The sequence below is a fragment of the Vidua macroura genome, chromosome 7, assembly GCF_024509145.1.
Source record: "Vidua macroura isolate BioBank_ID:100142 chromosome 7, ASM2450914v1, whole genome shotgun sequence".
Classification (NCBI taxonomy): Eukaryota; Metazoa; Chordata; class Aves; order Passeriformes; family Viduidae; genus Vidua; species Vidua macroura.
The window spans coordinates 38,710,576-38,735,514 of record NC_071577.1 but is presented as its reverse complement, the minus strand read 5'-3'; the positions used below and the strand labels follow the sequence as shown (position 1 = coordinate 38,735,514).

Sequence of the window (24,939 nt, the reverse complement as noted above, 5' to 3'; positions counted from 1 at the left end):
AATACTTTTATCCTTTGAAGGGGAATGAAGAATTCAAAAGAACCCAACTGTACCTTCCACCCCTGCCAATCCTCCTCCTTGCAAACCCTATACATCTCCTTGGGATTGTGAGGGTTGTAAGGCAATGCCTGAACCTCAGTTTGTCCAACTCTGCCAATTCGGGGCTTTCGTACGAAGAATTCGTTTGGTCCAAACGAGGCTGTGGAGAAAGAAAAGGCAATTTTATACTCCAAGGGTGCTTTGATTAGGGCACTGCTGGGTATCAGGCACAGGCTTCAGGACAGAACATGTGGTTTATGTTGAGTTAACCAATAAAAGCTTCAGTAGTTAAAAAATAAACTCTAATATTTAGGCTGTTAAATACTCTGCATCTAACAGCAATGGAAAAGTTGGAGAAAATGAAAATAAAAGTTCTCAGTCATCTCAACAACTTTTGGCAAAGGAATTAACTCACAGGCTAAGGGAAAAAAGGAAGGAGGGTGAATTCTAAGCAAGTGGGAAGTTCAGCTCGGACCCTTCAGAGCCAAGCAGAAAAGGAGATGTTCCTGCAGCTGTCTCTGGACTCACCAAAGCATCAAAGCTTTGGTGGTGAGAGTGGAACAGAACTCTAACGCTGGCACTATGCCAACCTGAATTTAAAGAAACCACCACTAAACCCAACAGCACAGCGTAATACTGCTCATTCTTACAGCATAATACTGGCATCCTGCTCGTCTCCTGAAAGCACAAGGTCCATCAGGATCATTTTCTTCTTCTGCTTCTGACACTGGTGAGGGTACCTAGACCAGAAAACAATGTCATTCTCCCAGCTGCCCCATCTGTATAACTGTATTAATTTAAAATGTTTGTGTTTATAAAATGAGAACTGCCATGTTTATCATGGCTTGGAAGGAAAACTCCATTTACACAAGGAGCTTTTCAATATAGTCAGAGTTGGGACGAGCCAGAGTGACCAAATGGCAGCTAACAGGAATCTCTGCCCTGTGTACACTGAGATTGTGGGGGTTACCTGTGGGAACTCGTCCTCATCGGAGCTGTGGAAGTCGTACTGTTTGATGTCACTCTTGCTGAGCACAGGCAAGGGCTCAGCCAGGGGCTGAGGGGTCACCACACACTCCAGCTTGGGCTTCTTCAGGTACTTCTTCTTCTGACGGACCACATCGGACACCTCCTCCTTCAGAGAGGAGTGGTGAGGATGCTGCTCGGGGAAAACAAACAGAAAATTCTAAAACCACAAGCATGAGCAAATTTCATTACTCAGGACAGGCTGTTTGTCTTCCAAAGGCTCTGCAGGTATTTGAGACACATCGTGCAAAATTCACTGAACACATTAAACCCCAGAACCTTTCCTCTGATTGTTTTTATAGGTATTTATTAATAATCAGAGAGCTCTCAAGCCACGTCACTGCCTGAGAGGCTCCTCACTCTGCACTGCACTCAGTGTACTGTCATTGAAATTCCTCTTCCAATTATTTTCTGAGATCTCATTTTTCCCCAGCATTTTCAATTTTCTGAACTGCTCGGACATGTTCAAAAGAAACTATTTAATTTGTTTCCTGTTTCTCACAGAGCTGACACTTTGGAACAGATGTGATGGTATTTGGGCTGGCTATTTAAGATTTTTCTCACATAAGCCCTCTGCAGTGAGCAATTATTCCGTCGATACTGAACTGTCCACTTGAACACAAATGTTATTAAACTTCAAAGCTCCCATTTGAAAAGATTATTTCACTTGCAAAATTCTCCATTTGAAGGAGTGCAGGCATAAAAAGTGTTGAAATTTACCCTGGATTAACATTCACCAATAACAGCCTGACTGAAACGAACTCCAGTAATGGAGCTCAGCTTGGGAAGCAGAGGAGGAACACGAGGAATGCCAAAATTCCTGGAGAACCAGGCATCCCGGGCTTTGTGTGGAATTCTGGGACCACTAGGTGTCGCAGGTGCTAAATACAAATTTCTAGAGGTCTTCAGCTCTCAGCCTCACCCCCAAGCATTTGAACTCCTAAAATTTCAGGTTATTTCTTCAGGGACAGGTCTGAATTCAAAGCATATCCAAAGGGACGATGATCCCAGGAACAAGAGACTCAAAGCAGGGAAAAAATTCTTACCTTAACTTTACATTCTTGAACTTTGTGGTGGTTCCCATTGTGGAGAGATGATGGAGTTGTGCCCATGTCTTTTTCAGGTCTGTTCAGCTTCACTTCATTGAGGATTTCACCTCCATAATCACCCAAATGGTACCTGAAAAAGGAGGACTAAAACTATAGGGTTGCATTTCTACTGAGAAATGTCTGAAAGCCACAAACCAGTGTCTTCCAACTGTCTACACAAACCCCTCTTTCTTTTAGTTTTTGAAGTTTATGCTGCTACAATAAATAAATTATGAGAGATTATTTCAAAGCCATTTAATGAAAATTTAAAACCTTGGTTTTTATAGTCTGGAATTTTACCTTTTCTCCACAACTTCCAATGTTAAATGCAACAGCTCCCGTTTTGTTTTCTCTCTCCTCTTAATCATCTCCAAAATTGTAATGGCTCTGCTAAACTCCCTCCTTAATTTCAACATCTTCTCATAAGATGCTTCATCGTTCTTTCGGTTCTGTTGAGAGATGAAACAAATTTTTAGTCAAAAGCAAAAGCCGTGAGGCACAAACTGCAAATATAAAGTTATATAATGCTGCTGTAAACGAGGCTCATGAGGACACTCCAAAGCAGCTTTTCTTAAAGCAGATCCTACTTGGCAAACAGAGCCACAAAAAGCAAACAAACCCAGTTTTAAGAGTAAACTGAGAAGAACTTTGCAAAGAACTTTGAGAAGAACCCAGTGGAAGTTGGTCAGAACAAGGAATTCAAGTCTACAACACTTTCCCCACACAGTAAGGCTGTGCATGTGTACAAAGCAAAATGCTGGGTGATTACAGATTTCCTGGTTCAAATCATTCCATGCTATAAATACAAAAACTGGGAAATTGTCTCTCCTTTTCCCACAGAAAGGAAAGCTTCCAACCCAGCAGGTTGTTTGTGTGCCAGGCATTGCTCTGAGTTTCAGCTCAAAAAATGGATGGACAGTAAATTGTCCCCTGCAAGATGCTGGACAGGGATCCAAATGATCCCCTACCAAAGGAGAAATGCACAATTCCAACAGCAGGGTCTGCCAAGTCACCTTTCTGGTCTGCATCTTCTCAGTCCTCCTCCGGAAGGCCACGTAGGGGTCGTTGTTGGTGGAGCCATCCCTCTTCTCCTGCTTGATCTGGGGGATGAGGGAGGGCCCCCGGCAGTTCTTGCGCTTCCTCACCCAGTAGTCATAGACAGCCTTGATCAGGTAATCGTCCTCGTTGAGCAGCAGTTTGGCCTCCTGAAGGGTTACAAGCTGCAGGGGAACAGGGACAAGGTCCAGGTCAGATGGGGCTGCAGGGGAAGTCACCACAATCACACCAACTGTGCACATTCTGGATAAACTTCGTTATTTTCCAGCACCAGAGTAAAGGGATGAAAAAATACTGATGGAAATTGAAGCCACCAGCTGTTCTTCCCAAGTTAGAGTTCCCAATTTTTCTGAACCAGCAGCATCTCTTTCCTCCAATGGTCTAGAACCCCTTCAGTCTTTCATGGAATCTGAAAACACTTTGAAACAACTACACGCACAGGACAGAGAGAACTTACTCAGTCTGCAGGTCATGATTTGGGAATCACAAACAAAAAAAGTTTCTTATTGGTTAACCTTTATTAATGTGTAATTCTCTGCAGTTGAATGTTGATTCCCCTAGAAGAGAATTTACTACTTCATTTTTTCCCCCCAGATGTTTACTTTGTGACAGAACAAGACAATGCCCATCCCTGTTTATTCCAGCCTGGAGACACAAAGATGCTCACTTGTTTGCTAAGTTATTTCACTAGGTGGTAGTTCTACACAGATAATTTAAAGATTAAAAATTAAATCTGTGTTCTGTTCAGCTTTTTATATGGAAATTAGACTCTAAATAAATGCAAAAGTATCACTAAACAGTACATTAGTTTAACAGGCTCATATAATCTTCAACCCATTCATTAAATAAAAAGAAAACAGTACCTAGTATTACTTAAAAAGCATTTGCCCCATAATTTGAAAAATATCAACTGAACAACTTCATTTGCACTTTTGCAACGTGTCAAACTTTAATCTTGTCCCTACATTAGGAGAAGCAAAAAAAGGAAACAACACATTTTGGAAAATTAAGGAAATCCTAAGTGTAACCATGGCTACTCTGCAAGTGTTAATTCCAGCCCAAGCAGAATAAAACCTTTGCAATCTGTGGTAGAATTTAAAAAGCACTGAACTGTTTTTCAAAAAAAGGGAAAAGTATTGCAGAGAAATCACTTCAGTTTTTTTTTTTGTCTTTTGCTCCCTTTTTTCCATTAACATATTTCTTATCAAAAATAAATCGCCTCTGCCTTGAGTGCACAGCTGGGAAAGTGAAGCTGAGCCTGTGTTTGTCCTTGTATTCCCTGCTCAAACCAGAATGGCCAGGAGGAAAGCCTGGAACCCTTCCTGGGCAGGGAAGGCATTCCCAGCAACATCCTCAGTTTAATATTCCAGGGATCAGGCATGTCAACTGGGAATTGGGAGGCAGCACTCAAACCCTTCCCAGGCTCCAACAACCTGCAAGAGCAGCTTGTGTCTACAGAGAAAAACCTGTGTTCTTATAACACTTAATTTTTGAAAAGCATCTTCAAATCTTAAATTGAACTTCATTACTCCCAGCAAAGAAAGGTGAAACCAGTGTCAGAAGGATGAATACTGATCATGAAAAGTGATCACCAGAACAGCCTCAACTGAAAGCCAAAACAGGGGTGTCTTGATCAAAGCTCCAACAAACCCAAGTACATGTTCAACAAGTACCATCCAATGTATTCCCTGTTTTTCCTTTCATTCCCATTTTCTTAGCATAGTAAGAGATCTCTGCCTTTCTGAAGTTGCTCTAAGAGAAAAATTCAGTATTTTGGCCTTCTAACAGACAGCAATAAATCAGGTTAAGGAACTGAGGCAGAGCCATGGATCCCACAAAGGATTTTTCCCTCCCACAAAGCCTCATCTCACTGGGAAATAACTGCAGCTGCTCAAACTTGACTTGCACAAACTGATCCCTCAGGTGTAGTTTTGGAGTAAATATTTTGGGCTGGAAGACCCTCCTCCAGACACTGCCCTCCTGGAGCACCTCAGGATCTGATTTAACACTGGTACAAGTTAATTCACTGTCTGTGCTTCCAACCCTCAAAAACCAACCAAAGACCATGTCCAGCAGAAACAAGTGTAACAGAATTTGGATTCTCATATGTTTATAGCCCTTTCTACACCTACTGATCAGCACAAGCTTATTCCATGCCAACAGTGGTAAAAACAAGCTGTGTGTGTCTGACACACCGTGGTCAGGAATTAAAATTTAAAATCAATCCCTGCAGCCCCAAAAGCTCCTTCCCCACCTGTTTTATCTGAAGTTACCAATATTGACACAGGAGACAGCAATGTGATTTCTGTGAAACTGCAGACTCACACAAACACACTTCTCCTGTAGCAGGAAATAAAACCAAGCACCCAGAACCACCCCCCAGGACAGCAAAACCTCCCAGTGATTTCTTCACACCATACCTGACTAGAACTGGCTTTTTCGAGTCTGTCAACCATTATTTCAAACTGCAGTGGCTTGATCTCCATCTTCCTGTTCAGCCTGTTCAGAAGGGTCTCATCCTCAGAGTCCATATCATAATCTGGCTGTTCATTGTCCAGATTAAAGGCTGGAACACAAGAAATTGAAATGCTGGGTAAGTAACACACTCTGGGCACACATCTGCAATCAAACCAAAAATGACCGAGCAAATTCCAGCCCAGCACTTCTCTGCCAGAACACTTTTTTATACTGAAAAGTTTCCCCATGTAACACACAGTTGCTTGTCTCCAACTTCCAATATGAAAGGAATCCAAGAAGTTTCATTTGAAGTGACCTGAAGGAGTGATAGGCACAGAAACTTTGATGTATCTTTGCAAAACAAGAGCAAAGACACTTGACAGTACTGATACAAGACAGCTCCTCCAGAATATCATGGTAAGATAATAAGAATTAAGACATTTTTCAATCAAATTCCAGATTTGGAGAAAAAGCATTTACACTGAAATTCCAGTAAAAATTTCTGTTGTCCATTTTTAAACAGTACACCAAACCTAAAGTGTTAAAATATTTAACAGACTAAACCGTTTCTGGTTTTATGTAACTGTAGAGATCCTAGACCAATCCTATGGGGATTGTTCCTTCTTCTCCAAAACCACCTCAGCTGTGGATATAAAGCCTGACAATTCCTTCAGGCACTCTAAATAGTCAGTTCTCAACTTCTCAGCAAAGCTCATGTCTTTATTACTAATTGTGCTAATTAGCTTCCTCACTTGATGAAGTTCCTGGTGCTACTAAAAGCAGAAGGAACTTACCATTCAGATAACACAGCAGAAATAAAATTTTACAACAAATATGAGCAAATTGCACATGACAGTAAGAACTGTTAATAGAAACATTAATTGTACACCTAATAAAACCTTGAAGGGGTGACACACCAGGTAGAACACTCTCAGTAATTCAATCAGCACTGCAATAACAGCAGTTAATAGGCCTGATGAAACATATTCCATTCTTAATAGACAAACAGCACTATCTTATCTCTGCCCTTAACTTGTGGCTATACCAAATGCTAATTTATAAACCTCTGCTACTGAGCTGCCCTGTGTGCTTTGAGAGCACCTTGAAACAAAAACCTGGAAAACCAGGAGCAAAAGAAAGCCCTGAAAAAAGCCTTTAGAACAAATCCCAGTACTCTCCCTGCCACAGGCAGGTGGGCAGCAGTGTCCTTCCACATCTCAGCCTTGCCCAAGACCACTCTCTCTGTGATCCAGTGCAATAAACGAGCTAAACCACTACCAGTGTTTATTTATTTATTTAGGCACAGAAACTCAGCCAGGGAAGGGCTAAAAAGCAGCTCCTCAGCATCTTCAGCTCAAGTTGGTACCTCTCAAAGGAGACACTGCCCAACTGTGCCAACAGCACTTGGCCAGAAGAGTTCTCTGACCTACCACACACTGTAACAATTTATTTGAGGAGAAAATAATAACAGGCTGTAACGGTGTGTCAAGAACTGCTGGCAATATTAATTCAGTAATACAAGTTGCATGGCAAGTTTATTTAAGACACTGTCACTGGGCATATGACCAAGAGCTCTCCAACAATTAACTGTGCATGAGACTTCAGCTGCAGCTTTCCACATCACATCTGCCTCTCCAGCAGATCACTGCTCACATGTGGACTGAAAAGCATGAAAGGCCACAAAAAGCTTGTTTGCCCCCAGGCAGATGTTGGTCTCACATCAGAAAAGATGTCAGTAGATTGCCTGTCAGTAGATAATTCAATAATCCCCTGTGGACAAAACGTTTCCAGCCAGTTTTTCCAAGCCAGAGTATCAGTGAGCAGGAGGATCTGTGACAGAAGATGTCACGTTGTTCACCTGTAAATTGTGAGCAGCGCCGGGAAACTTCCTTTCATTTCCACAATGGGAAAAGAAGAGTCACTAAAAGGTCATGAACCATCCACAATAAAACCAGGATCAAGTGAGAGGCAACCAGGAGACACCAAGAGAAGCAAAAAGAAAAGAAAAAGCCCAACCATTCAATCAAGAAGTACCTTAAACCACCAGTCACCCTCAGGAGCACGCTGTGGGTATTAGTGATGGGTCTCCAGGAGGGAAGGCAGGTCACTCCCAGCACCTCCAGTGACCCCGTGGTGCACCTCAGCTGGAAGCAGGGGGTCCCTCCCTATCTCTGCTCACTATTTTGGTAAATATTCAAGATAAGATAAAAAGCATCCAACAGGTACTTGCAATCAAACAAATCCAGCCCCATTTTCCCAAACAACCCCCATCACTGCTGTGAGAACAGCAGTAGCCCATGTCACACATCCCACTTCCCATGGCTTTTCTGCCATCAGCAATGCTGTTTGGTGTGTCCTGTGTTTATCAGTGCAGTTCCCATTCAAAGAGGGGGGTTTACATGGGGTGCAGGTTAATGACACTGCAGGGATGGAAGCACCACGTGTTTCAGTGGGTGGCCACAAGCTTCCAGCAGCCTGGGGAGGTGTGAGGGCCTCAGGAAATGCAAGAATGTGGGAAATGGATTTGTAGAGAATTCTTGAAGCAGAGAAACACTTACAACGTATTGTAATTAGGAAATAGTTGACTTCTGATTGTGATGGCATGAATTACAACATCTGTATTGTCTCACCCTTCCCATGAGACTGAAAATAGAACAAAAGCTTTAAAAACACCTCTCAGTTACCCCATCTCTAAGTCAGAAAAGGGCCTACTCCAACTAATGGCTACCACTTCTCCTTTGGAGTTCATCAGCCCAAAGCTGGCTTGTCCCAGCACTGGGACACCCATGGAAGTGTCCTCCTCCCCGATGTTCATTTACCCACCTTCAGCAACATCCTTATTACCAGTTTTCTTCCTTCCCCAAGCACTGAGTGAACTGAAATTGTTCCAGAAAAAGCCATGTTTCACCCTGGAGCCAGCCTGCAGCATGGCAGCTCCCTGGCTTCCAAAGCCACCACAAGACCCAGGCGTTTGTGTGCCATGGATGGAACCATCCATCACTCCCTGTTCCTGCCCCTGCCAGGGCAGCTGGGAGAGCTGCTCCTGCAGGACAACCAGCCCATATGGACACCTCCTCCTAAATCCTGGGACATTCTCCTGACTCAGAATGAATCCAGTCTTTCTCCTCCAGAACATCTGCATTTCTACAGGGCACTGTCAGACAGGCCCCAGTGATCCCACCTGGGAAGTTTCTCCAGGAATGCTCAGGACTTGCTGCTGGTTTGCTGCTGCAAACACAACATCCCAGTGATCCCACCTGGGAGGTTTCTCCAGGGATGCTCAGGACTTGCTGGTTTGCTCACTACTGTTGCAAACACAACATCCCAGTGATCCCACCTGGGAGGTTTCTCCAGGGATGCTCAGGACTTGCTGGTTTGCTCACTGCTGCTGCAAACACAACATCCAGTTGCCACCCTCTGCCACTCCACCCACTCCCAGCAGTACCTGCCAGAGGGATTTGCTTTTTTTGTTTACTCGAGCTCCCCTAGGACCCAGTTTATCCCAACTCACACAAATGCAATTTGTTTCTCAGTGAAGTTACACTGAGCTGGGTTTAACTTCACTACATTAACTCATTTCATTTAGCTAACTGAACTGAGGCTGTGCTTACACACTCATGAAGCTGCCACAGGCACGAGTTCCCACTGCAACCAGTGCTTCCAGTGCCTTCCCTCCCCAGCAAACCACAGCCCTGCCATGCTCTTGTGCCAACAGCAGCAACCAGGCCTGAGCCAAGGCAGCAAATTGATAAACACTGAGGGTCACCCAACCAGAAAATGAAAGAGAAACTTCCTGCCAAAAAGTTCCTTTCAAGGATGACTGGAGTTCATTCTCCACTTAATGAACATTGTTTCTTTGTTTCTGACTCATCTTCCATCCCCATAGCTCTAATTTAGGTCCAAGTTTACCAACTTAATCTCTTTGCTAATTATCAATAACTTAAAATGCATCTCCATGTTATTGATGCTACAAATATTCTTGGGAAATTATGAAGCATGCTGGAATAATTAGAATAGGTTTCATGGTTCAAGGTTTTTTCTTTACATTCAACTCAGCATCACCTGTGTTGGCGCCACTGAGGTTGACTAATACCTGGAACTTTGCTTATTCACAAATTCCAAACTTTACAAATAAATTAACTTTTCTCTGCTTGGAACCACTGATCTAAATAAACAAATGTAAAAAATATTAAAATCTTAGGCTACCAGAATCCCAGCAAAACATAATTTGCCAGAAATACCCACCAGTAAGTATGGATTATAGTATGTGTCCTCCTGGCATTTTCTATCAGTTTACATAACTTCTCTGGCCAAAGTGGGTATTGCTGCTATTTGTGCTTTAAGTATTAAAACAGAATTTCTAAGCAGTTTATGTAGCATAAAGCTACACACCTAGTCCATCCAGAATATGTGGGAAAAATTATCTTGGAGCAGTATCTAATATTTATCTTCAGCTCAAATACCTTGTGTAATTCTGTCCAGAAAGACTGTGAGTCTTAACAAGACAAAGAAAACTTTGGCATAATATATTTAACATTTTTAGACATGTTTATTACAGCATTCACAGTGTTTCTGGCAGTGTCCAACAAAGAACAGAATAAAATATATTCCTCCACCAGCAGCTTGGTTTCAGTTCATTCAGCCTGCCTTGCTTCCAAGTTTGTTTCTTTTATTAAGGAGAGAAACAATTCCTTTTAGTTGTTTTTTCTCCATCACCTCTATGGTCTCTACTGCATCACAGAGAACCCTGAGTACATTATTTCCAAAATCTCCTGTTTTGTAAATAAATGGAAAAAATTGGACACTTCACCACGCTGGTGAGAAATGATGCAATAATTGAATCAAAGGTTTTGCTACAAAAGGTAACTGCTGGGAGGAATCCAAGTGCCCAAATAACCCCCTGAACCACATCCTGCAAAGGACAAACATGAACTGTGTGCCAAGGAACAACTGAACTGCAAGTGTGTCACTTGTCAACAGAACATCAACCAAAAGAAGTGGGAAAATTCATCCACAGCTCACAAGCTTAGATTAATGAGGTCTTGTAAGCCAAGTTCATGTAGAATATTTAGTTTTATCTATAAAATAAACTCAGAGTTCCCTGCTGAAATGGAATTGCTCAGTTCCAGCCAAACTCAGAGAGAAGTGACTGTTACCCTGAACAGCCTGAACCCCAGTGCATGGCTGCCCTGCCCTGCCAGAACTCTGTTATGAGCAGCAGGACAAAGGCTGAGTTCATCACAAAAACTCTTCTGGTTTATGGATCTGCACTTACAGAGAACTTTGGAGTTAACAGGTGAGCAAGGCAACCTCTCTCCTGCTCCCTGCATCAGTATAAGCACCAGGAGACAGCCAGGCAGCTTCAGTTATCCTTCTCAGGGCTAGGAAGGACAAAACCACCAGAGTGAGGCTGGATTAGAATACTGGCCCAAGAGCCAGGATGAGGCCCAGCAGCTGCTGCACACGGACAGAGCATCAGCACAGAGCCAGAGCCAAACCCAGCAGCAAAACCCCACCTCCACCAGCAACTCAGTTCTTCCAGAACTGGAGAAGATACTGGAATTTACATCTCTAAATGGATCTCTGAGCACTGTAGCAGCTCTGACCTCAAGACAAAGGTTCCTCAGGTTAAATAATGAGGGGCTGAACAGACCCCACAGCAATCCCAATGTCTGGAACTCACGTTGGATGTGGATGAACTGCTTTGGTTGCTTGAACTCTCCTTTGTAGAGACGATTGTAGTAGTTGACATTGCTCTCTGCTTCAGGGACTGGGATAACCATGCTCTCCTTCTTTTCTCTGAAAACTTGCTGTGCTGAGATGGCCCGTTGCAAATGATGTTCCTGCAAGGGGAAAAGGGCAGAGTTCATTTCAGTATCTGTACAAAGTGCATATAAAGACAGCCAGCCTCTTCTCCCACTGTTTTCCTACAGGATAACAGAGTGGAGGCTTTGCTGGGTTTTAGAGGCCAGCAGGATGCTTGTTCCCAGGTGTGTTCTCCATCTTTTAGGGCTCCTAACTGATGGGAATCTTAAAACTGCAGCAAATGAACTACAAGCAGAGAACCCTTTGTTCAGACACAGCCCACACCTTCCACCAGACTGGGAAAAAGACAAACACTCAAAATTCACAAAATAACCTCAGCAGAAAATCAGGGCTGGGGAAAGCCAAACCCACCCAAACCTGTCAGAAAGAAAAAGTATGCAAGATCAGGCCTTTAAAGTCAAAAGAATTTTGATTTTCATCAATTTTCATCATTCCTGTCTACCCAGCAATCCTTACTGGCCTGCTGTTAGAAGTTTAGCAAGTTAAGAGCAACAGGAAGAAGAGTTCTCACAGAATAACACCTGAAAAGCAAGGACTCCCCAAACAGGTATCACTTCATTTTACTCTTATGGGACAAAAGTCACAAATCCCACAGAATCACTTCAGGTGAAACAGAGATCACAATAAATGTAGCAGTTCATAGATTTTTTTCCCCACATAATTTTATTGGTTAATTTATTAGTTAACTCGCTGACAACCATCTACTGTTGTGAGTCAGAGCTAAGCTGTAACTTCCCTCTTGAAAGATTTTTCATGTTAAAATTTAAACCACTAAAAAATGTCTCAGGCTAAGACACCAAGGCTGCCTTCTGTGTGTCCAGGGGAGTGATGGACCTCAGATCCTCACAGCCCTTGGGAAAAGTGAAGTACCAAGTTCTCCAAAGCCAGTATAAACCAAGTGCAACCTCCCAGCAGATGAACCAGGAGTGGAACCTGGAGTGAATGTTTCATTCTGCTTTTACTGTTCTTCCCCAAAGTCTCCCAGATTTGAGGGGAGGGAGGGTGAGCAGAATATCAACTGGAAATCCAAGCTCAGCTTTGTCACAGATCCATGGGACCTTACTTTGCCTGTTCCAGGGGCTGCAGGTTGTCCCCAGCCATTCCCACATACCCCACTGCCAGGAACAGCATTGTTTGAGCAGGGAAAACACACACACACAAAAAAAAAGGTTTGCTGCTCTCTGTTCCTCCCTCGGGCTTTCCAGGGTGCCCCTCCCCACGGTTAACACTCCCAAGAGGCCAGGATCAACACCAGGAATGGGAAGGTGCCAGCATTCCAATGCCTGGCTGGCACTGCAGCCTGGCACTCACGGCAGTCTGGCACTCACACACTCTGCTACCCACTTGGAAATTCTCTCAAGAACAAAACTTCTTCCTCTTTAATTCTACAGAATGGTATTTTTAAAAAGAGGGAGTGAAAGAAAACCCTTTTAAAATATGTAAATGATACTTAATAAATGATCCCCTTTGAAATGTTAAGATTTACAGAAACACAAGTAATGCAGTTCCTGCAAAAGCAGAGCAGCTTTGGGAATCTCCTGCAGCACATGAAGCAACCTTAAATCAATCAGGCTCCCAAGTGAGTGCTATTAGAATTAAGACAAGCATGCAATCCAATAGCTGCTGTGATCTGCCTGAGTTACTCCACACTGAGTAAATCTGTCACTCCACCATTAAAACGTGTCTTGGAGAGCTTGGCAGTGCTGAGTAATTCAACTACACAGAAATGGTTTCATTACGGGGCTGCTTTCAGCTGCTGTCCCTGGAGCTGTGTACCAACAGCCCAGAGCACAGAACTGCTCTAAGGAAGGGCTTGATCTGTCCAAAATTCAGAACACCTTTTGGTTCTGCAGCCCACTGAAGGGTAACTGAGATGAGGAATTCAGGTTGGAGTTCCCAAGCAAGGCTGCCAATAGGTGTTAGTACTCATTTCACTATAAAAAGCCTTGGAGCAGAGCACAGCTTTCAAACAGAGATTTCAGCTTTCAGCACTGCTGCTGTCACTCCTCAAACAGCAGAGCTCCAAAACAGATAGATAAGCTACGTAGATTTTAAAATTTAGGGGGAAAACCTCAAATCTTTCTGCCGAGCATCAAGTACAGGAAAATTTAAGCTTTAACTCCTGAAACAATTCTGTTTAAACAAACTATGATGATTTTGAAAGAAAAGCTGGGCTAATTAAATGCATTAATTAACCACTGAAGTAGTGTTTTTACAGACAGATTTATTACCAACACAACTTTTGGTCTAGTGTTCACTTTCTTCTGATGGTTTTGAAAGACATACAATATTTTAAGCTCACACTTTGTTCTGCAGTAGGGCAGATGCAAAGTTCCTACACAAAATAAAGGGGCATTAGAGAACCAGTGATGACAGCAAACAGAACGTGCTGCCATGGGAATAAAAAGGAGCCCCTGACAAAGAGTGATTCCCCATTAATTCCTTAAAAAGCACATCCAGACCTTTCTCTCCAGTATGAAGACAAAATTTCAAACAAACACAGCTTAGACTGGGCTATTTCTTCAACCAGCAGCATTAGAGAGATGTAAATATTTAGTGTGTGTAACACTGCTGCCTGAGCACATTTACACATTAAACCAGAACTACTCTCTGAACCCCTCTAAGACACCACAATCCTTGCTTCCATTCCTCCTCAGGAGGGAAAAAAATCCCTAAAATTCCTGCAATCCTGGTACATTTACACATTAAACCAGAACTGCTCTCTGAACCCCTCTAAGACACCACAATCCTTGCTTCTGTTTCTCCTCAGAAGGAAAAAAAACCCTAAAATTCTTTCAATCCTGGTATCTAAAATACTCAGTTTTGGTTGCAGACAAGGCTCCAAGTCCAGCTGAGAGCAAGGTACCTCCACTGCCATTCCCTTCATCCCTGAAACCCCACAGATTTCATGTTCCCTCTCATCTTCCTAGCTGGGAATTTCTTCACTACAAAACAGAGGCAAACATCAGTAATAAATCAACAGGTATTGATCCTCTTACCCTGCAGTTATTTTTGTCAAGCTTTAAGGCAAACAGTGCTCAATACTGAATGGTACTTTTTACATATTTTTTACCAATATCATGGAATCACAGAATGGCTTGGGTTGAAATCATCTCCTTCCATCCCCTGCCATGAGCAGGGATGTCCCAAACTGCTCCTACTTCCTTTTATCCCACAAACCAGAGCACCTGGACTCTACAGACCAGGCTGGGTTTTCCTTAATCTTTGAGTCCCCTGCTGCCACCCCCAAGTAATCTCTAAGAAACAGAGTTGATTAAACTTTGAATAACTGCAAGTTTTTTGGTTGAGTATGGTTGGAGATGCCCATGGCTGAACATCATCTTCACACACTGAAAAGTTCATCTTAAATACCAAACTCCAGTGAGCAATTCCATATTGGATACAAACTCCTAGACAACAAAGCTTTCGGATTAAATGTACCTGTTCCCATCTTCATTCCTTACACCATTCAAGCAAAGCTACACCTCCTTAGGTTGTTTCACTGCTTTAACCCCATAGCTCTCCATACAAGTAGGATGGAAAAGTGAATTCATCAACAAATTTGTCCATTTTTCCTACTCAAAGTAAGTTATTTCTAGGCCAACCTGGAGTCAGCCTTCCAATCTACCTGCGCCAAGAACAGAATTAAAAGTAAGAAAACAATTAAAATGCACTAAAGTTTAAATACTTCACTTGTTAAACATTCTATTCAAATTGGGATTTTTTTAAAAAAAAAGGACATTTTTATCTTTAATATTGAGATTCAGAAGCTGAAAGTAGAGAATTGCAGTGGGAATGTGCAGACTCATCTTGCAAAGTCTCAAGCACAGCGAGTAACACCTCTTGACAGCACTTCCAGAAAAAAGTGTCAGAAAGCTCAAAAGCTAATTTGGTCAGGAGCCTCCCTGCCTTGGAAAGCTCAGCCCCATCTCCTCCCTCTCTGCACACAAACACTTTTTTTAGATAAGATTCCCAAGAGCAAAAGTGTAAACTCAAGCAGCAGCTTTTGTTTTCTTGTGCAGTTAACCCTTTCAGTCCTACAGAGCTGTTTCCCTCTCTTCCCCTCCCTCTGCTCTGGGATGGACAGAGGACAAGTGAAACAAGGGGTCACACACAGCAGGGAATCAGAGTGTGCACCACAAGAATTCCCACCCTTGAGAGCTGAAACCCACTGCTTCATTTCCAATTTATTTTGAAAAACAAGCACTTCAGTCATTAGCAAAGTTGATAATATGCATTTTTCTGCTGATTTGATAAAGACTTAATCTAGTCAGGAATCAGAGCTGTTTCCTCTTGCATAGAGTGTCCCCTTAAAACACTAGATTAATTATCAAGTAATGCAGGGCACTGGGAAGACCATAAAAATCCAAATATTGAGTGGAAACCAACACACCCAAACCAAGGCTTTCGAGGACAACTGCACTCAGTTTCCCTAAGGAGGTTCCAACACTCAGTGGAAGGCACCTGGAGGAAACCCACAACCACAAGGGCTCGTGGAACCACTTCTCAGTTTCACTTTTGGCCATATCAAGTTTTTCCAACATGATACCCCCCACCCTTTCTTAAAAAAAAGAAATAATCACAAGAACCACCTGCCTCACACTTGCCTTCCAGACTGCTGAACTGTGACTACAGGCCAAAAAATGTCCTAAGGGTTGGCTGCTCTTACTGACTCAGTGAGGGGAAGCAGGGGAAAGTGACTCAAATGGGGCTGCTCCATCCTAAAAATTCACACAGGTGCCTGGAATGGGTGAAATCCTTCCCTGTGAAGGTGGGCAGGCCCTGGCACAGCTGTGGCTGCCCCTGGATCCCTGGCAGTGCCCAAGGCCAGGCTGGACAGGGCTTGGAGCAGCCTGGGACAGTGGGAGGTGTCTCTGCCATGGCAGGGGTGGCACTGGATGGGCTTTAAGTCCCTTCCAACCCAAACCAGTCTGGGATTCACTGAGTTTTCCATCACTTTCTTCCCTTTCCCAGTTGTTTAACAACTGCAACTTCCCAAGGCAGCACCAAAGCCAAGCCAATCTGGGACTTCTTCACCCCCAAATCCTGGGATTACAGCCCAGCCCCTGAAGGCATCTCTGGATGTTGGATGGACCCAAGGAAGGGTCCCCAACACTCCCGAGCCCTGCAGCCCTGGGTGACACCTCAGCAGCCCTGGGTGACACCTCCTGTCCAGGTGAAGATGTCTCCAGAGAGAAAATGTGAATCTAAAAGAGGAAAACTCCAGTTTGTCCCAAACAATGCCCAGGAATGCCTTTCTTCCCCCTCTGGGGTCCAAGTGAAGCACTTCAGGACATGAGGGTGGCAATCAGCCCACAGAGCCTGAGCAAGGGACAGGGACATGAGCACACATCACAACCATTGGTGTGTTTCCTTCTGCAGCAGCCAACAGAAAAGAAGGAGTAAACATTTCTCTAAATAACTTTAATTCAGAAAAAGGAAACAATGCCATTTCAACCATTCCGTGTCAAATTGGACATGAAACAACTGGGAGATATCCCAAATATCATCCCAAGTGCAACATGTCTGAGAACATGAGCAATCCCTCATCCCTGTAAATAATGATTACTCACTATTTATGAACATATGGACACACAACTGTCACTGTCTATGAAATGTCAAAAACCTCACAGCAGCTAAAACTCTCTATTTTAAAGCTACAATTATTTACACAAGCTCCCAATCTACCAAAACATGAATATAAACAAATTATTAAAAATCAAATTATTGCTATAACAATTAATTGAATTATTAAAAAATCCTTTTGGAAAAGTTGTTTGTGGTACTAGAAGAGAAATTTGTATTTACTGAGGGGTGGGATTTTTTTGCAAAGAATGTTTTATGAAAAAGTTGTTACAAATAATGTAACATGTAGTCCAAAGAGCTCCTTGGGATACACTGGTACCACTCCCAAGGTCAAAAATCATTCCTTTAGGAATCTTGATTATCCCAGTCCAAGCAGGATGGCAAGGCCCTGACCTGGAGAAATATTCCCTCATTTTTCATGCCATGAACCCCACAGTTCATTTTTAAAGGCTGAGACTCCCCAGCAAGGAGCTCTGGCCTACATTAAACCAAATATTACCCACGGAACCCAAACTGTGTGTGATGCTGGCTGCTCTCACCAACACCTCCACGTGACTGAGTCACAGAACGCTCCCTGCAGCAGCAGCAGCGAGAGTCACCAGGAGGGAGAGCTGGAAATCCTCCTGCAGGAGCTGCCAGGAGACCACAGCACCTCTCCCTCTCCTCTGCACTCTGCATTTAACCTCAGCCTGTGGGGAACATCTTCACCCCAGCATTCATATCCTGAGTTTTTATTTAACTGAGGCACACGCACCTACGGCAGGGAATTTGGATTTTACAGAGTTTTAAACAAATGGTGTTTTCATCGCCAAAGTGATGCTACCTGGAGTGCTGGAGACCCGAGGAACCACACGGAAATCCCTCATTTTATAATTAAAAACAATGTCAGAGATTGGTTCTACAATTTGGACAACTTAGGAAAAGGTTAGAGAAATTAAAATACACATATAGTAATTGATAGAAATCAAAATTATTAAAAATTAACTACAAAATTCCATCTTAAACCAAATACTTGAACTCAAGAAACATGAATTATTATTTTTTTGACATTCTGTAGTATCAGCATCTCCCTTAATTATCCAGTCTCTGGATACCACTGCAGACAGAGTGGTTTGTTTACATCCAAGTCTGGCACAGGGAATCCGACATCACCGGGATGCTTCAAAGTAGAAACAGTTTGTTTTATGCAACACACACTGGTCTAAGATCCACCAAGTGTGAGCTGCAGCCAGAGAAACGGCACAAAGCTGAGAAAAACAAATTATAAATTCCAATGTAAACAACAGCAAACAACTCCAGAAAGGGGGAGGAAAGGGAGCTGGCTGAGAAGTGATCCGTGTGTCCCGGGGGACAGGAGCACAGAGGAGCTCGCTGATAAGGAAATCTGATGGAAAAATGGCATCACCAACAAAGAGCTCTGAGTTCACTGATATGGAAATCTGATGGGAAAATGGCATCACCAGCACAGAGCTCACTGATACAGAAATCTGATGGGAAAATGGCATCACCAACACAGAGTTCACTGATACAGAAATCTGGTGGAAAAAATGGCATCACCAACACAGAGGAGCTCACTGATACAGAAATCTGATGGAAAAATGGCATCACCAACACAGAGGAGCTCACTGATACAGAAATCTGATGGAAAAATGGCATCACCAGCACAGAGTTCACTGATACAGAAATCTGATGGGAAAATGGCATCACCAACACAGAGGAGCTCACTGATACAGAAATCTGATGGAAAAATGGCATCACCATCACAGAGTTCACTGATACAGAAATCTGGTGGAAAAAATGGCATCACCAACACAGAGGAGCTCACTGATACAGAAATCTGATGGGAAAATGGCATCACCATCACAGAGCTCACTGATACAGAAATCTGATGGAAAAAATGGCATCACCAACAGAGTTCACTGATACAGAAATCTGATGGGAAAATGGCATCACCAACACAGAGTTCACTGATACAGAAATCTGATGGGAAAATGGCATCACCAGCACAGAGGATTCCACTGATACAGAAATCTGATGGGAAAATGGCATCACCAGCACAGAGGAGTCCACTGATACAGAAATCTGATGGGAAAATGGCATCACCAGCACAGAGGAGTCCACTGATACAGAAATCTGATGGAAAAATGGCATCACCAGCACAGAGGAGCTCACAGATATGGAAATCTGATGGAAAAATGGCATCACCAACAAACAGCTCTGAGTTCACTGATATGGAAATCTGGTGGGAAAATGGCATCACCAACAGAGTTCACTGATACAGAAATCTGATGGAAAAATGGCATCACCAACAGAGTTCACTGATACAGAAATCTGATGGAAAAATGGCATCACCATCACAGAGCTCACTGATACAGAAATCTGATGGGAAAATGGCATCACCAGCACAGAGGATTCCACTGATACAGAAATCTGATGGGAAAATGGCATCACCAGCGGGGGAGAGCCGCCAGGAGAAGCTGAACAAATCTCCAACTGAAGATGACACAAAAACATCTCACACTGAAGAATTCTGCCAGTGGGGAAGAGCTGAGCACCCAAACGTGAGAGACCAGAGGTGGAAATGTATTAATCACAATTAGAATTGTACAAAGGAAATCAGGGAAATTAAGAAATTTTTGCTGCAGCTTTCTGCTCCCTTACATTTGCAGCACTTCACCTGCCATGGACAGGGAGAGTATTTTAATCCATTTCAGCCCCACTACACTGTGATTATTATACATTAACAAGTAGGAATTAGCAAAATGGACCAAAAATCAAAGCTTTTAAATAGTACATTCTCAAATACTTTATTACTTTGACTCAGAACTAGTCAATAGTACTTTCAAAATTATGTCAAAATTATGACAGTCCATCCTGGTAATACTTTTAGTCTCGCAAAATTATTTTTCCTACCTCTTACACCCTTTTACATACAGGAATTCAGTTCTAGTTCTATTCTTCTTTACTTGTTATAGAAACTTCAGTTCTACAATTGATCTTCACCTCCACTGGCTTTTAGGACACCCAAGGTTTATGTAAATATTAAGTGAGTTATTTACCTTTCCAAAAGCTGAAGTGTTAGAATGATAAATGTGCTCTGGCATAAACAAGGCATTGTTTATTAGCCTTGTTGGCAAAATAAATTACAAATAACCTTTTGAACATCTAGCATCAGTCAAAATGATCTTTCTTATGAAAAATAATTAAGAACAGAGGTTACCATAAGCAGATTTAATGTCTGTTGATCCAAATTGTTCAAGCAGGACATTTCAACTGGTTTCAGTCAAAACAGAAATTGTACCAAGCTGCTTCCTGCTCAGTTTTGCCAAGCAGGCGCACTGTGAAGTCTGGCACTCTGTAAATCCAAGGAAGCCGGAGCGATTTCTTTCCAAGGCTTTCTTAAATTGAAGGAGAAGGAAAAGGAAGTAGTGCTCCCTGCGTTTGAGACGTCCCAGGGCTGAGCCATTCAGCTCGGCGAGGCCGATTCCCAAGCGCTCTCCTCAGCTTTTGTTATGGAATTCCACCTCCTGCCGAGCAGCCCTTCCCACCAGGGAAAGTTCCTGCATAATGACCCGAGGTGTGACTCAATTACCAGCTCCCATTGTGCTCCAGGGCCACGGGCACCCAAACCCGCCCGGGCAGCTCTCCCAGCCCTGCCCGCTGACCCCGCGCAGCCTCTGGCCTGCAGCAAGAATTCAGCTTTATCTCAATTAGCCGTGCGGTGCTAAGATAGGGCTGAACCCACCTCACCTCGGCACGACACCGCTGCTCCATTCCCACCCCTATCCCCACGGGCTCCCGCTGAAAGGAAGGACCATCCTCTGTCCCACGCTGGCTGTCAGCACCCTTGATCAAGACCCCAAAAAGCAGAATGTCCCCTCTAGCTGCAGGTCGGTTCCTCTGGCTCAGCTCCATCGTAAAAGCACACTCGGAGATCAATGACATTTGTCCCGGGCTAAGCTGATATCCCAAGCACTTGTGACAGGTTTGCTGATAGGTGTTAATGTGATAAGCCCTAATAAACTGCTCGTGAGGTGGAGACTAAGAGCAAATCTTGGTGGTGTTTAACTTCAGCCACAACAAATTAAACGTGGAGCTCCTCAGTTTAAGAGCTCTCCAGAGCTCAGCTGATGGAGGTTAATTCTGATTCACCGCTATCAAACGGGACATTAAACACGGCCCGGAGATTGTGCGGGTGACAGCACAGCAAGGATAAAGGATCAGAGCTGAAAACCGAAATAATGCCTGGGAAATAGAACCAAAATGTGCACTTGGGAGGAATGTCACTGCACAGGGCGATGGGACTCGGAGGGAGGGAGCAAAGTACAGGAGATGAAGGCAGGGAAAGATCTCAAACAAAACTGAAGTTCAAAATTCTGTGAAAAATCACAACGCAGCATTTCGCTGCCTAATGCCAAACATATTTCAGTAATCTCAGCAGCCTCCAAATACTCCCCAAGTAAGTAAATAAATACAGGTGCTTAATTTAACTGAGGAATAACTTACACTGGGAATTTTACTTCCCCAGCAGATAACCTGGCTGATTTTAGTCAAATCCAATTCCTTTCCTAAGCAAAGCATGCTCTTGATTTCAGCTGGTTTTGCATGGAAATACAATCCTTGGAGTTTCTCACTAGATTCCCATGCAGTCTTTCCGAGGGATTTCTGTCTTACAGAATATCTGCATGGTTGGAGCTGAAGTTATCCTCTGTTGGCCTCCAGTTTTACTCACTGCTGTCTGGGCTTCTTTGTTCTACAAAGCCTCTCATTTGTAAGAACTTCGAGGGTTCAACCACAGGTTATGAGCGCACAGCCCACACACAAACATCCAGTTAAGAGCAGGTTCTGTCCATGTGGGCAGTGATTTATGTGTATTTGTGTTTTTAAGCCCACACCTGAGTGCATCAGACAGCAGCAGGCAGGTACTTCTGAGCAGCAGCTTAAGTAAATCCTCACACATTTTATACTCTCTCAGTTCCTTGTGGCAGAGGGAAATATTCATTATGGATATTTCTGCTGATACAGTTTAACAGCAAAACCAGGACTTGTGCAAAGCTAAAGCTTCCTGCTTTGAAAAGAGACTAAAAAAGCTGTTCCAGGAGCATCACCAGCTCCAGGACACCTAAAAGCCCGTTGATGAGCACTTCAAGTTCCAGCATCAGAAAAGAAACTGAATGAACTAAGAAAAAAAAAAAAAAAAGAAAGAAAAAAGTTTTTCAAGTTAACGACTTCCTATCGAAATAATCAGAACTGAATTTTGTATTTAATCATCAGAGAAGGCTCATCCCGAGGTGATCCCTGAAGGGCTGGGAAGGAAAGTCCCTTCCCACGGGTACGGTGTCAGCATTTCTGCAGCGCCAAAGCACGTCCTTAAGTTGCCATTCCTGCACTTTTGCTCTCTACCCTCAGGCCTGTGACGCCGTGCCAAGCTGAAGTGCAAATGAACGGATGTGCAAACAAGCATTGAGATGAAGGCTCAGATAGCTCTGACCAGGCAATGCCGGGATCACCCATTACCATCACATTTTCAGATTCCTCACACCTCAGGTAAATTCACTTCCCAGAGCCTCCCGTGTGAATGTGCCTCATTACCAAGCAGGATTTCACCTCACAATGTGCCACTCGGCAATCGCCAGTAACAGGCGTTCAAACAAAAACACAGTTATGTGGTAAGAAACAAACCCAGGGCTTATCTATTCTGCAACTTTCTCCCTTTCCAGTCAAAACAATTCATTAGCATTAGGAAATACGAGTCTTACTCATCAGGAAAAAAACAAAGTGTCCCTGCTCAGTTTCTGAACTCCCAAAAGGAAACTTTCCCGCTTCTGGTTAACAGCGACGCTCTCTCACGTGAGGTTAAAAACAAACCCACACAACTTTCTTCCTCAGGTTTAATTCAGAGCAAATGATAAACATTTGTAACATAAACATGCTACAGAAGAGAAACCTAATTCTTTCACAGCTGGAATCTCCAAGTGAGAGAAATGAGCTGCTGATTTGTGAAATGCTGCGAGTGGATATAAATCTCTGAGATACTCATACAGAAACAGTTCCAGAATATTCATCAAGAATAAATGGACCAAAATCTGCACTTCTGTATGTACAAAAGATCAATCACCAACTAATTAAACCACATGCCTGCACCAGCGAGGCTGGGTTGTAAAGAACAGGGCAGACACGTCACCCAAGCGTTTGAAATCCTGCAAATCTGTAAATAATGATGATTTCCAGTGGAATATATCCCGGAAAGTGCTGTGTGACCCCGTGACACCCTGCGCTACGAGACCTTTCTGGTGCCACCAAGGCTTCCCAGAGGGTGGCATCGGGAGGAGAGCGGCGTCCTGGGGCCAGAGGAACACGAGGTTTGTGGCGCTGAGCAGCAGATGGAGAACAGCAGCCACCCCGAGGCTGCAAACAACTTTCACTCGGGGAAAAAGGCCGTGAGACGCCGTAGAAATTGAGAGGGCAGAAATGAGTGTGCAGAGATTTCTCTCTCCCTTCAAAAAGTCCCCTCCCAAATACATCAAATCGATCACAGCAGTACATGCTATGAATTAAAGCTGCTTAGGTATCTGTCAAATATTTAACTACTGTCACCCACAACAGCGGTTCCTAGAAAGGATTTCATAACATTTTCTTTAAAAGTACAATTAAGAATTATCTGTGCTACACTGGGAGAAGGACAAGCCATGAATGAAACCATCACCACACGGCAATAATCTGAACAATCTAAGAATAGCAGTTTATAATCTTGCCTGGCTGATGCATCTCGCACTATGTTTATGTATTGCTTCAGTCATTTCATTTTGAGACTATTACATAATATATCAAACAGAGCCACATGTCAGGGCTGAGAAAAAAAACCTCACTCGCACAGAAAAACAACTTTTTAGGGCAACACTGAAGTAGTTTTATTGAAGTATAATTCTAATCTTCTCAATCATTTAAGCAGCCCATAAGCAGCTTGTTTGCTTGAACTCTTACAGCAATTTTCCATTAACAACTTTATTTCAAACACGATTTATCAAAATAACAGCAATTTTAAAGAATTAATTTAAATATTAAATGTGAGCACAGCACTGCAAGACAGACTTTCAAGGCTGAGAAAACCAAATTAGTCTCCAATATTGCTTCATTAGAACCCCAGTGCTATTCCTTTTAACTACAATCCCAGCTTCCAGCAGCATTACTCTTGGGGAATTCCTGAAGTTTTGATCACAATGTATTGTACACAGTAAATTAAAAAAATAAAAGCTCACCAAGATAAGACAAAGGATTTCTTTTAATACCAACAGTCAGGTGAGAAAAAGCAAGGAGGAAAGCACGGAAGCCTCCTTTGACAGCTGTAACCTCGGAAAAGCCAATCCACAGGCACAGAGGTTTGGCTGAGGCGGAGACACCGATTCATTGAGGAAATTCTGGAGGGTGCATTTACTATCGGCTCTGCAAGTACAGACACATCAGGCGACAGCCTCTGTCTGAGCTTACACAACTCCCAGGAGCAGAAAATAAACCTTACTCTTACAGAAGAGTGTTTGAAGATCAGCACGACAAAGCAGTACGTTCAGACGACACCAGAACTGCAGGCAAGCGTTTTCAAAGCTGTCCTGCTGCCCACCAAAACCCCCAGAAACTTATGTTTACCTCAGCGCACAAAAGCTTTTCCACCCTTTAACACTACGAGCAGAACACACATCACACGTCCACGCTGAACACCGGCTGGCTGATTTGGAAATAACATGAAAGCTCCAACGCTTCACAAAACGCGTCCAGCTGACGCCTCTGCCATGCGATGCACACCGAGCAGCAGCAAAAACCATCGGTGTTAAATAACTCCGAGCAGCACCGGGGGTGGCTGCAG

General features: G+C 43.3%; 1 protein-coding gene across 1 annotated transcript in view; it reads right to left on the bottom strand.

Moving 5' to 3' along the window:
• The window catches only part of EPC2 (enhancer of polycomb homolog 2), a 36,710-nt gene that overhangs the window by 9,943 nt on the left and 1,828 nt on the right, over positions 1–24,939 (bottom strand). Inside the window, exons 2-9 of the mRNA XM_053982572.1 lie at positions 11,350–11,509; positions 5,630–5,775; positions 3,167–3,373; positions 2,454–2,602; positions 2,112–2,244; positions 1,010–1,198; positions 690–779; positions 54–199 (exon numbers count right to left, since the gene is read on the bottom strand). Coding sequence (XP_053838547.1) covers positions 54–199; positions 690–779; positions 1,010–1,198; positions 2,112–2,244; positions 2,454–2,602; positions 3,167–3,373; positions 5,630–5,775; positions 11,350–11,509 — 1,220 coding nt within the window. The remainder of the gene's footprint in view (positions 1–53; positions 200–689; positions 780–1,009; positions 1,199–2,111; positions 2,245–2,453; positions 2,603–3,166; positions 3,374–5,629; positions 5,776–11,349; positions 11,510–24,939) is intronic.